This window comes from Suricata suricatta, chromosome 10 (genome assembly GCF_006229205.1).
Source record: "Suricata suricatta isolate VVHF042 chromosome 10, meerkat_22Aug2017_6uvM2_HiC, whole genome shotgun sequence".
Classification (NCBI taxonomy): domain Eukaryota; kingdom Metazoa; phylum Chordata; class Mammalia; order Carnivora; family Herpestidae; genus Suricata; species Suricata suricatta.
Genome location: NC_043709.1, coordinates 36,618,292 through 36,632,224, shown reverse-complemented (window position 1 = coordinate 36,632,224; position 13,933 = coordinate 36,618,292). Strand labels below are relative to the sequence as shown.

The 13,933-nt window shown below is 34.0% G+C and overlaps 1 protein-coding gene across 1 annotated transcript in view; it reads left to right on the top strand.

Annotated features, from left to right (window-relative positions):
* Positions 1-13,933, top strand: part of PTPRQ (protein tyrosine phosphatase receptor type Q) — a 194,975-nt gene that overhangs the window by 151,284 nt on the left and 29,758 nt on the right. Inside the window, exons 34-35 of the mRNA XM_029954974.1 lie at positions 1,113-1,212; positions 4,119-4,247. Coding sequence (XP_029810834.1) covers positions 1,113-1,212; positions 4,119-4,247 — 229 coding nt within the window. The remainder of the gene's footprint in view (positions 1-1,112; positions 1,213-4,118; positions 4,248-13,933) is intronic.

Below are 13,933 nucleotides of genomic sequence, written 5' to 3'. Positions count from 1 at the left end.
TAATTTTTTCCTTTTAATTACAGACTTTTAAAGTAAAGAAATGGTAGTTTGGCTATAACCAGTGTTTACAAGTTAGAAGTTTTTTTAATTTTTATTTCTCCTTCATTGAATAATATTAGAACTTGTAGGTCCTTATATATTGAATCTGTTTCCACCAATTTCAGCTTTTATTCTTTATAAAATTTAAATAGTTTTTTCTTTGGCCAGTAGGAACTTTTGCAAGGTGATCTTTCATTCTTTCCACACCATTCGCCTTTGTGGCTTCTTGCTTTCTTGCCCCACTAGATGTCACAAATTTCTTTTGTTTTCTAATCACACTTTGGAATTACTATCTCGGCAACTTCCCCTGGGGTTTTTTATGTTCATTTTATCTTTTTGATAGAGAGAGAGAGTGCAAGTTGGGGGAGGGACAGAGAGAGAGGGAGACACAGTGTCTAAAGCAGGCTTCAGGCTTTGAGTTGTCAACACAAAGCCTGATGCAGGGCTCCAACTCACCAACCATGAGATCATGACCTGAGCTGAAGTCAGACGCTTTACAGACTGAGCCACCCAGGCGCCCCAAACTCTTGTTTCTCTTAATGAAAAGTATATGTATTATGAAGGCACAAGAAACAAGATTTCCTCAGAGACAGTGGATATGTTCTAGGAGAGAGTTTAGCATGACTACAACGTTTTTGGACAGAGCAACTAGATCAATGAACTTCCCATCAACTAAGTAGAAAGGTTCTGTTGAAAGGAAAGAATTATAGGAGTTGATCTTTGAATATCGATTTTGACATTTTAATTACATTTCTAAATGAAGATGTATATTGGCAATTGCATATTCATGTCTGAAGTTCAATGGATAGCAATTAAGTAGTCATCATCTATAGATGAAAATTAAAACCAAGAGGCTGCATGGGCTCACTAAGGTGGTAAGTTTAGATAGAAAAAAAAGAAGTCCAGGGGCTGAGCCCTAGATTTAGAAGCTCTGGGAGAAGAAGGGAAACAAGCACATTTGTACACTTTATTAGCATTCTTGAGAAACACACCAGGAAAATACCCTTCTGTGTTTTGAGACCCAAATAGTATTTCATAATCATAATAATAATGTTATACTTCTTCCTCTCCAGGTGAAGGACTTTCAGAAAGGACTGTAGAAATTATTCTGTCAGTCACTTTGTGTATCCTTTCAATCATTCTTCTTGGGACAGCCATTTTTGCATTTGCAAGGTAAGATTTATTTGTACTCACATTCCTAAGATACTTATGGACATTATTCAGTCATAGTCCAATCAGGAGACAGAAGCCACATTACTTGAATGGGGAATATTTAGTAAAAATAAGTTGCTAACTAGTAGAAATAGTTGGTTACCATAAGGAGTAAAAGAACTCTAAAGAGTCCAGAAATAGCAAGTACAACACAGCAGCTCCTTCCTCAAGGCTGAGGAAGAATGGACAGTAAAGGAGCTAAGAATTAGAAGTCTCATTCCAAAGCTTGACATGGAATGTCTACCACAAGCACTTGCAGTCTATCACCTATCAGAAGGCAAAGAAATAACAGAGGGACGGGCTGGAGCTGTTCTGTTGAAGCTAACCATCATTAATGGAGAATAGTCTGTAGAAACAGCTCACTCTTGCTGGATGATGTGGGTGGACTGAGCTACTTGGAATCATTCACCAATGGGAAGAGCCTGAACTTAGGAGGCAGATGGCACGCGTCAAGGTGGGCTACAGGGCTTCCACAATGAATAATGACAATGCAGCCCTGGAACACACCAGGGAGGTATCTCCTTGTCCCTCTTGCCTTGAAGGTTACTCTAGTGTTCTCTACAGACAAGGCTCAAGGTCCCACCATCTGGCAAAGGGGAAGTATTAGGTGTAGAGTCTAGCTTCAATATCACAAAGCAGGGCAAAGAAGGGCAGGTTTAAAACTAAGAGACAATAAAATGATAACACAAAAGCAGAAGATTCTAGGATTTTTGCGTTTTTAAGAATAATTTATAACTATGATAGGTTTAATGAAAAATATCTTAATCAAATCTAACTTTTATTTATTTTTAAATAGTTTATTGTCAAATTGGTTTCCATATAACACCCAGTGCTCTTCCCCACAAGTGCCCTCCTCCATCACCTCCACCTCTTTTCCCCCTCCCTCTCCCCATTCAACCCTCAGTTCGTTTTCAATATTCAATAGTCTCTCAGGTTTTGTGCTCCTCTCTCTCCCCAACTCTCTTTCCCTCTTCCCCTCCCCATGGTCCTCCATTAGGTTTCTCCTGTTCTCCTGCTAGACTTATGAGTGCAAACATATGGTATCTGTCCTTCTCCGCCTGACTTATGGTCTCTTCTGTGTAGTTTAAAAGTTACATTCCAAATCTAACTTTTAAACTACACAGAAGAGATCATTTTTACATGATCTCTTGTGAGATCCTGACATTTAAAGATATCCACCTTCCTTGCATGGTGAGCCGCTTTTTCCTGTTTACTTTACCAATGAGTCTCTGCTACATTTTCCAACGGTCCCTTTAAAGTCTCAGTATTGGCCTCCTAATTCCTTCCCCATTTGCAGGGCCTTAGGGGAAACCTTGATTATGGTCCTAAACTCTAGCCATAAAGTATATCGCCGAATTAGAGACCTTACATTTGCAAAAATAACCATGACACTAATTTCCTAAGTAGTTCAATAGGCTCTGTTTTTATTTTGTCTGAAGAATGTTGTCCTGTATTCTGCATGCCATGCATCATCTGTTTCACCTTGAACCTCTTAAATCATCATTTTGATGGTTAATTTGAAGAGCTCTTGAAAAAAATATTTTTTTCTTATACTGCATACTGTTCTTAGAGTCAGCCAGAAGATGATGAGAGAAAGTTATTATTCTAGTTATAGAGACATGATATTTGTATAAGGTATCTTCCTTCCAATATGAATATGGCTAAAACATTTCCCTGAGGGGATGTTTCAGCCATATTCATATTGTTTCCTTGCTCTGAAGTCTTTTCTGATTTTTCATTTCCTTACAGGATGAACTCCTTATGTGAGCAAGAAATACTCCCCTCTTACTCTCTACAACTTCCCAACATACCTCTCTTTCGCCAAATAGGTCTGTCCTCACCAGAACATTCCTTAGGCTTTTATACAACTCTGCTTTTTTTTATCAACCAGAAATGTGCTTCCTCCTCCTTCTCATTCTGGAACATTCAAATTAAATCTCACTTTTTTACTTCCTAACAATAAAATAGTTGTTGAATTGTAATTTGGAATTTTTTTTATTTTTATCCATTTTCTATACTCAAATCTTGCTTCTCAACTAAATTGTAATATTCTTGAGGATAACCGTATTTTATACTTTCTATACCATCCTTAATATATAACCCATAATAAATAATAAATGTTTGAAATGTAATAGAATAGCTAAATATCACTTCTATTACATTTCAAACATTTATTATTTATTAATACATATATTAATACATATATAATTAACTACAGTATCACTTTGTAATACATCATACTCTGTCATAGAAAGAGAAGCATATAAAGGGTGTAAAATGAAAGGGCCTTGATTAGAGATTCAATTCTCAGATTTGTGTGACTTTTATATTTGAACCTGAGTGTTCTGAATGTAAGGATAACATTATATGCCTTGCAATATTTTTGTAAAAAACTAATGACTCAATTAAAAACATATTTGCATATATTGTCATGCATGTAGAAATGTTTCATGTGTATAAAAACAATGGTACATTGTCTTTTAATATTGATGATGATAGCAATTTCCACTTTGGCATACTTTCTTTTTATGATCAATCTGTGAGACAACTAGAGGGAAGGAAAACAAGCTCACAGCATTGGTTCCATTTGCTCGATATTTTAAATTTGCCAGTGACCAAAACCTTAATCAACTAATGCTTACCAAAATTTGAAATTTCACCAAAGCAACATGTTAAAGGAATATGGTAGAATAGGTTTTTGGAATTAAAGCAAGAAAAAGAAGTTAAGTAGGTATAAATTTGCAACATATTAGAGAAATGGACCCAGCAAAGAAAGGACTTGAGTAATATCTTGAAAAGAAAACAAAACCTAAGTTTATATGCTTTCTATGATACTTCTTTTTTGGACTTCACTACACTTATTTTAGAATTCGACAGAAGCAGAAAGAAGGTGGCACATACTCTCCTCGGGATGCAGAAATTATTGACACTAAACTCAAGCTGGATCAGCTCATCACAGTGGCAGACCTGGAACTGAAGGGCGAGAGATTAACGCGGTGAGCACACTCCTCTTGGAGAACAGTGGTTCAGAGGGCCTGGAGCCATGACCCTATTCTGACCTATGCTTGTTGGAAGTGTTTGTGGGGCTCCTATTTACACAGGTCATAGAGATCTTCTTTCAAAGGGTGACCTCCATCTTCTGCACACTTCTCACTGGTGTTCGGAGAATCACTTAATCTTCCTAATGCTTTGAGTTCAGTATGAACCTTGGACTATAATATTCAACTAAGCTTTTATTTTTTTTTCTGAGACAAATATTTTTATCATTAAGCCTTTAAAATTATGTTTAATAATTCACTTCATATGATTTCTTTTTATGGGTTTTCTGGAGCTATCCACATTTTTAATCACAATTTTAAATAAACTTGTAACCACTTGATATTGTTTATATCATTTTCATAAAAGCCTTTCTCATAGCTTTTTATTTTAGTGTAAAATTACATTAAAAGTCCAACTTGTGTGTTAACACTTTATTTTTTAAATTGCTTAGTATTTAAATATTAAATACAAAGTAAAAATTACCTTTGGAAGGAAAAGTGTGTCATCAGTATGTATTAGAAATAGTAAAGTGCTTAATTTTAAAGAGAATTTTAAATGCTTTTAAAATAATTAAAAATTATTCAAAATGTTGACACATTTGCAAAATATGTCTATTAAGATAATTCATCAAATTCTTAATAAAAACTGTCATCTGGCTATTATAAAAGGTTTAGATACAATATTTTGTGATTCATTTAAGCACATTATAGTTTTTACAAAGTACATGCACAACTCTTCTGGACTTTAAAAAATTATTATTAAATGTTGAAATATGTGATTCACTTAAGCACATTATAGTTTTTATAAAGTACATGCACAACTCTTCTGGACTTTAAAAAATTATTATTAAATGTTGAAATATGTCATCAAAATATTTGAGCTTAGAAGGGAATTGTTTATAATTGTCATTTAGTAAAGCTGGTCTTTTCCAAATAGATTGACTTGGAAAGAATATTTCCAGCATATCTGAAAATATCTAATATGTGCTGTAGTGGGAAGTAGCATGTGAGAAGCAGGGCGCTTCCAAAAAGCACAAAATGAAAGCTATTCAGTATTATCACTAAATTAGAAGGAAATTTGGTTTGTTAAAGAGAAAAACTTACTTCCTTATGTTTAGGTATTTACTTTCATTTATATTCTAATAAAGGTTGTTTCTATGGATAGGACAAAATGGATAGTGCTCCAAAGAACACATGTAACATGGTTATATATGATCCAGGACATAGTTTTCCACATATGAAATGTTATGTATAGAAGATCAAGAGATCTTCAGAGTAACCTGCCAAATAAGCCACATCGTCAGAGCAATAGCGCATTCCAGTATTAGTCTATGTGTTGGTGCTAAAAGGGGCACCCTGCATGGTAAAAAGAAATTTCTTCTCCTTTCCCTCTGTGGGCCAACTGGATTTCAATAGTATTCCCCCAAATCCCTTTCTGTACCACTTTGTCAATTTTTTTTTGTGCCCCGTCTACAAGCCTGGAGCCTCATTCTCTTCTACACCCAAAAGTATAAGGGATAAAACATCAATTCTGTGGGTACAATTAATTTTAGTTGTTTGAACAATTAAGTTCAGTCTGTTCATATTAAAATGTGAACTTTTAAGTGTTCAGACACTTTAAGGCATTTTTTAAAAGAATCTTTACTGATCCCCCAACAGTCCTTAGGAAGAAGATCTTCAGGAGACATGACATAATAACATGACAAAAGCCAGTCAGTATTAAAGTATTCTGACCAAGGAGGTTACCATTCTAGGCAGGCTCTGGTGAGGTTAGACCCCCTGAGCTCTGTGTGTTTTAGCAGCTTGGCCTTTCCTGCACCTCTGAACACAGCCATTATCTAAAAGCTGTAAGAATTTTTTCTGAACAGTGTGTCATGGCAGCTAAAGGGAAAGGTGGATAAGGACTGCATAGATTGTTTATTATTGGGTTTTTATAAATAAGGGACTGCCTTACTTAACCTTGACTCCTAATTATTTGTTTTCATCCTTACATGTTTATTTATGTATATGTGGCTTTATTTGTAACTTGATGTAGAAGTGTCTTTCAAGTATAATTCAATTAATTTTTATTTACTTTTGCACATAATAAATAAGCATATATTGCCCCCAGTAATAACAAAGTTGGAAATTTTAGTTTCTATGCTTTTTACTTTCTCATTTTTTGTTATGATTCCAGCATTCCTGGCTGTAAAACATTCTTATTTGTAATTTCAATAGCACATAATTATGTCCTCTGTTTGATTTATTACAGAAATTTATTAAAATAACTATCAAGTGGTTTGAGTATTAGCTCTTCATTACAAAGATCTGTCTCAAGTTTTACTATATATTGAAGGTTTTGCATGTTAACTAGGTCACTAATACCTTAGACACTAAGTCTAAAAGAGGTAATGAACAGATACATAATTAGTCATGTGTACATATGAAGCCCTAAAGCTCTTCACTTGTCTTTGAGGTGCTGGAAGATATAAATCTATTCAAAGCTATACAGGTCCTGATAGTAGAGCCAAAGAGACAGATAGTATATTCAGAGAGTAAGGAATCAGAGAGTTTGAGTTAGCTTCTGAATTGTTGAATAACTTATACCATATGTCTTTGCTATTTGCAGCAAAGAACATAAATGATTTCTTTTAAATCTACCCAGCTACCGTATGCTCTTTCTGCTTGAGACTCATTCTTTCCCCTCCAACCTGCCCACACCCTTCCAGTAAATGGACTAGCAGTTTTCCTTAGTGTCATATGTCCTGACATGTCCATAAGAGAAATGATAAAAGAAGAATATCTAATCAATAAGTAAAATATTAATTTTAGGGATTATCTGGTAGACAAAAGCATCATTATGATGCTTGTACTAAATCTTGTCAAGGACTTTTTTTTATACTTAAGAAGGTATTTATTTTATGATACATGCCTGCATATTTATTTACATGTTGAGATTCATCCTGTAGTTTTTGTAAATAATGAGTGTAAACTCTCATTATTTAATTATATTCTACCTTATTGCACAAAGAATCTGAAGAATTCTCACACATTATAATTTTTCTTCGTGAAAGAAAACGAAACTCTGACAAAGATTCAGTACTCTGTAACTCCATGAGAATACTTAGAATAGGCCAAGGATAATGTTTTAAATTCCTATTTGGAATGATAATTATTATATCATTTTCTCATGTACATTTTATATTTAAATTTAGACAATGCAAGATATATTTCTTAGGAAGAGTATCTAATATTTTGAGCTCATCTATTCCATATTCACCAGATTAGAAAATGACCCTCAGGGTTTGTTATTTGTAAACAAATGAACAACATGACATTTTTTGATGGCTCCTTGGAAGCAGCCAGTTAGCCTGTGGAGGTGAGAAAGGCTTCTAGGAGGAGATTTTGGCAAGATTAGCAAACACTCAGGTAAAGCAGACCTGGATCTTCAAGATTGCAGAGAACAGCTGGTCCTATGGATTACTTTAACTAATTTCACTGCAATACAAACTCACTTCACAAGAGGGTTATAACACTTAAAATTAAACAACCCAACAGAATGTGCACAAGTATTTTATTGACAGACACTCAATATCTTCCAAGCCTCAACTGTTCCCCCCAAGTTGTGTGCATCATTCCATATCAATTATCTTGGCTGTTTTACTTGAGTGGATGTAATGGTGCATTAATTAGAGTCAAGGCCCAATTATGAGTGGAATTAAAATTCTCAACAAAATATAAAAAATAGCTGAATTGCTACTTTAAGAGTATCTTTCTTTCTTCAATAACTTAAGAAGTATACATGTTGAATTTTTGTTAAATGTATATGTCTTCAGGAAGCTTACCATTTAAAAGAATTCTATGAATGCGTTTTGTAAACTGTAAATCAGAATACATTTGGAATTGTTATTGTTATTTATAATTATTATAAAATTAAAAATCACTTCATTCTACTTTCACATAGTGGGTTTGATAACATAATAATTGCTGCTGGCTACGAGCAATTTCTATTTGTTAAATTCTGTGTGTAATGATCTCACTTAATTCTTTCAATCTTTCGTGGTGGGTACTCTTATCCCCATTTTACAAATAAAAAGCAAAGGGTAAATAGAGAATTTAAGTAACTGTCCAAAGTTATCGATCTAGTAAATAGGATGCTAGCCCAGGTCTGATTCAGAAGTTATCAAGATACGCCTGTGTGTGTGTGTGTGTGTGTGTGTGTGTGTGTGTGTGTACTCTGAAGCATACTAGATGAAATCAATATTACCCCTTTTAAAAAGACAAGGCCCCATGGTATCTTTATTCAAGTAGTTTTTCTACGTAGAGAAATGATTCTAAGGAAAGAACTCCTTTTTCCAAATTATTTACTCTTTAGTGATAAGGGGCAAAGGAGTGATGGCATTTCAGTCTAGGTTCAAACTTGCAGAAACTAAAAAATTATTAGTTTAGTCCAAGTCTTAGTGTACCTTCAGTAAGAATACATAATATTTGACTGATATATGAAGCTCTATGTAAAATTGTTAGCATTTTAATTGCTATTAGTTCTTTGACAGACTCTGGTCATTAATTTTTCTTCTATTTTAAACCATTTTGCAAACAATGGCAAAAATACATGAATCCAGACAAGAAATGTCTGAACATGTGAATTCAGGACAAGAATGTCCTGAAGTGGAATGAAGCTCAAGATATTTAATGCTCTTGTTCTTGTAGTCGCAAAAACTAGTCCAGTGTGTTCATGTACTAAATAATGAATCTTTACTTCCAGATACTCTTCATTTTTCTTTAGACGCAAGGAGATTTTTGTCATCCAGTAAGTTACTGTGGTGATGCAGAGCTCTGTTGTGATTGTTTTCATCTTGTCAAGTGGTGTGCTCTATATTTTTAAATACGTTATGCTGAGTGTTTTGTTGTTTAACGTGCTATTTTTTCCAAAGCCAAGGGGAGAAAAAGTCCTCTGCTTTCCAGGTACAATATATCCTCTATAATTTGCATGCTATTGGTATGGTAAAGTTAACCTTATCAAAATGCACATTGACTCATAATGTGCATGTCCTGAGAATGTGCTGTGTTCTCATGTTGTGTTAGCTTTGATAATAACAAGTTTTGACCTAGATTTCTTCACATGCATCTTGTCTTATTATTACCATGATACAAAGTGGAGTTCTCCATCTGACAGATGGAGTCTGGGTCCACACTTCACATAGCTCATTTCAACTATTGCAGGTGGTAATCTGTAAAGACCAAGATGATAAAATTTCCCATTCTGTGCCTCTGGGGCATACACAGAATGGCACATTTCATGGAATCTGTACTTCTGCCCTAACAAATAGGTAGCCAACTGTGCATGCTTTCAGGCACTCCTCGGATGCTTGGAAATGCCATTTGTATGCTAGCACAAAACTTGCTTTATACATTCTGAGGGTAGCATAACAACATGTCAGCATTACCAGGGACCCCAGCAACTGATTGAGTGCCCCCAGAGATAATCAGTTTGTTCGTGCAAGGAATATGAATAGAGGCAAAAAACGAAAATGCATTTAATTTCAAAATCCCAAATCTATTACAGAGGAGTCAGTCTCTATGAGCCGCAAGCCTGGATGGGGCCAAGGCGCCTGACTTTCTCATTGATCATGAATAGTGCTCAGCATGATTAAAACAGTGGAAGCCAGGACTTCCTACTTTAATCATATTTAGCATCTTGGATTCATAGGTAACCTTGTTTTACTTCATATTAACAAATTGCCAAGTTCCCAATGACAGAATTAAAATAGTTTTATAAAAATACAATTTCCTCAAAGGACTGGCATGATCAGATTCAGTTGTCAAAGTAAGACTCTGTCGAGCTAAAGGTTCAAGTGATCACATCACACATAAAATATCCATTTCCAACCAGCACTCAAAGCTGACCTCTCAGCATTCCAGACTCAAAAGGGTCTGGTTGAGCAACCCTGCCCCCTGCCAAATATCCTTTTTTGTCATCATTAAAGAGAATTCTTTTACTTTTTTTGCTTTATGCCATTAATGCCCCAGAGGAAAAAATACTTCCATTTTTATAGGATCCTCACTGTTTCTCCTCTAGCACCAAATTTCCTCTCTTACACTTAGTCAGTAATGGCCTACTTAGAGCTCTTACTTTCAGGGGTAAACATATTTAGTTTGGATTCATCAGAACCTTTATAGAACATGTCTTCATAAATCATATTTGCTAAAGTAGATGTAATCTTCTTCCAAAATTTAGTTTTCTGAGGTTACCTTCTAACCCTTAACTGAAGAATTTCAGTGCTAACCTGCCTTGCTAGTAATAATAGTTCAGGCTAGAAGTGCTTCTTTTTAGATGATATTATGTGATCTGTGTCCTCTTCATTAAATTCTCACTGAGAGTCTGTGCCCACCTCTTCAAACAGCTGTCAGCAATTTCTTCAGCTTCTCTATCTACCCCTTCTACCCTCTTGCCTGAGGTTGCCAAGTTTATGCCATGACTATGATCTAAGCTATGTGGTAAACAAGATAAAACCTCTATCATGAATTTGTTTTCAAAAGTGCTAATTTGGAAAGACTTTGTAATAATGAAAACACAACTCTTGCCTCCTTGGGAATCTTCTCTCAGCTCTTTTATGTTAGGAAGAATGTTGGTTTTCCTTATCTATCTAGAAATCCATTTTATCTTGCTTGAGTAAAAGAAGGATCAAGTGCCAGGCAGTGTTCTAGACACTGGACATACTGCAATGAAAAAGGAAGAGGATTGCCTCCAAAGAGCTGCCCTTCAAATAGCTAAGCTCCTATTAAACCTGTTTATCTTTACAGATATGAGGAAATATACTGAGAAAGTTCTTAGATATCACTTACTAATTGGTTTTCTAATTAAATAAGAACTATATTACACTACTTACGTATTCAACTGGTATGTGTATCTTATAAGGTGAGTTTTTAGAGTCACCTGTATAGAACCAGCTATTGGTTAGGATAATATTTTTTAACACTTTTTACAAGTTTATTGAGAAATAATCGACATGGTTCACTGTGTAAGTCAAAGGTGTGTAGCATGATGATTTGATTTACATATATTGTGAAATAATTACCTATATATATATTATTCATATAGATATAATAAAATTGTATAATTTTTATATAAGTACAATAAAAAAAGAAAGAAAAGAAAAAATATATTCTCCTTGTGATGAGAATTCTTGGGATCTATTTTCTTAACTACTTTCAAATATACCATGTAGCACTTGTCAGTTATTGTGTTGTACATTACATCCCTAGTACTTATTTATCTTATTACTGAAAATTTGTATCTTTTGACCACCTTCCTCCAATTCTCCCTTCCCTCCACCCTTTGCCCCTCATGACCACAATCTGATCTCTTTCTCTATGGATTTGTGTTTGTTTGTTTTTTACATTCTACATATAAGTAAGATCATATAGTATTTGTCTTTCCCTGTCTGACTTATTTCACTTAGTGTAATGCCTTCCAGCCTATCCATGTTGTTACAAATTGCAGGATTTCCTCTTTTTTATGGACACACACACACACACACACACACACACACACACATATATATATATATATATATACCCATTCACCCTCTGATGGGCATTTAGTTTGTTTCCATGTCTTGGCTCATATAAATAATGCTGCCATGCACATGGGGGTGCAGATGTCTTTTTGAGTTAGTTTTTCTTCTCCTTTGGACATTCCTGGAAGTAGACTTGCTGGATTATATGGTAGCTATATTTTCAAATTTTCAAGAACTGGTTAGGGTAATTTTTTAAGTTTATATTAAGGACCAAAGAAAAATTATTGGTGATTTGATAAAACAATGAAGAAGGATCTGAAAGAATACTTTTTAAAGCCCAAAACAAATGAAAATAGGAAAAGACAAAACTTAAGACACCTTTGAAATCATAGTAAATGCTGTGGATAAGTAATGGGATATATGATTGTAGAAGTAGATGTAAATGTTGGATCAATTGACAGCTGATTGAAATTTATAAATTAAAAATTCACACTCAACATTTTCTAAAACTTGGGAAGATTCATTAAGGTATTTTATACCAGAAAGATTCTTAACAATATTTTATTTGATTGTGAAGTACACGGTTAGTGTGACAAATATATACTTAAAATCAATGCAGTAGAATTTGAGGTTCTTTTCTTTTTTACCTAAGTAGAAAACATGAAGTTTCTCAACTTGTCCTATGCCACTGGTAATGATGATTTAAGCTGCTCATCTATCGACTATCATCCGTAGCTCTCTATTTGGTCTATATTTTAATTCCCTGTAGATTTCAACTAATTGACCTTGAAAGAAAGCTGAGTCTCTGTGACAATATGGTCTTCAATCACCACTGCCAACATAAATAAATGGTTCCTCTCTGAATCTATCAAGAGTAATCTGAGTGGAATTTAAGTTTTTGATAGACTTTTAAAAAATGAGCCCAGACATGAAATAATACCCTTTTCAAAAAAAGGGAATAGGATTTAAGACAGCTAAGATTCACGTAATAAAAAGTGTTTAGCCCTTCCTGTTGGAAAATGGTCAGTTTTCTTATTGAAAGCTGGACTATTCCCAAATTGATTTATATAATAATGAACTGAATATGATTTGACAGTATCTTCACCATTATAAATGAATAAAATAAGGGTTAAAATAAGGATACTATGCCAGTCAAAATTCTCCATATGTAAGACTCTAAGTTTTTAAAAATGTTAGTAAAAAGTTTGCTATTTGAGTTTCTTTGAGTATCTTCACAGATCACTTGATTTGGAAATAACACTCCTTCTGAAATAACATTGCTGACTTTCATGCACATTAATTTCAATGGTTTTTCATGCTTATATAAACAAACAAGTTTGCCTAAAAGAATTTAATTTTCTCGTCAGTAAAAGTCAAGGCTGTTTGATATTATACCCCACCTTCTTTTCTAGTTCCTTGTGTAATTTGCTAAAATTAATTTTGTCCTATTTAAAAACAGACTTTTAAACCTATAATAATATTTAGAATGCAGCCAGTTCTTAAAGGGAAAATGCGGCTATATAATATGCAGCTAAGTATCAAAGCAATGATATGGATACTATAGACAACAACAAAAAAAGCATTTCATTTGAATAGTCAGGTAATATGTGCTAAAATGTCTTCTCAATTTAAGCCCTCCAGATAGGTATCTCAATTTCAGGTCACACATCCTGGTCACATAAACATAGAATGGAAAATTACATAGAAATTAGACTTTAGAAGTCTTCTTTCTCATATTATGTAAATACAAATGTAAAGAATAGGTTACATAAAGTGACTGGGTTTAGATAAAGAGAGTGATACAAAGGAAAATAAAGCCAAAATAGTTCTTACTGGTTTTTCTGATGTCTATCTTTTTATTAGTTGGATAGGCAAGATGATTTTATTATTCATATATCTAATTTCCTGTGAAGTATCTAGCTCCTGTTAACTTCTAATGTTAGGGGATCTAATATGGCTTTGGTTAGACTCATGTAGTATTTATTGATACATCTACTGATCATACTTTTCTTAAACTTCTGAGAATTCTCAATTGCTTTCTATTTTAGCAGGAAATTCATTCATTTCAGATTGTCTAATAATAATTAGAGTATTTATACTTAGCTTTCTATATATCCTAGTCTGAATGCATCCATAATTTTACAT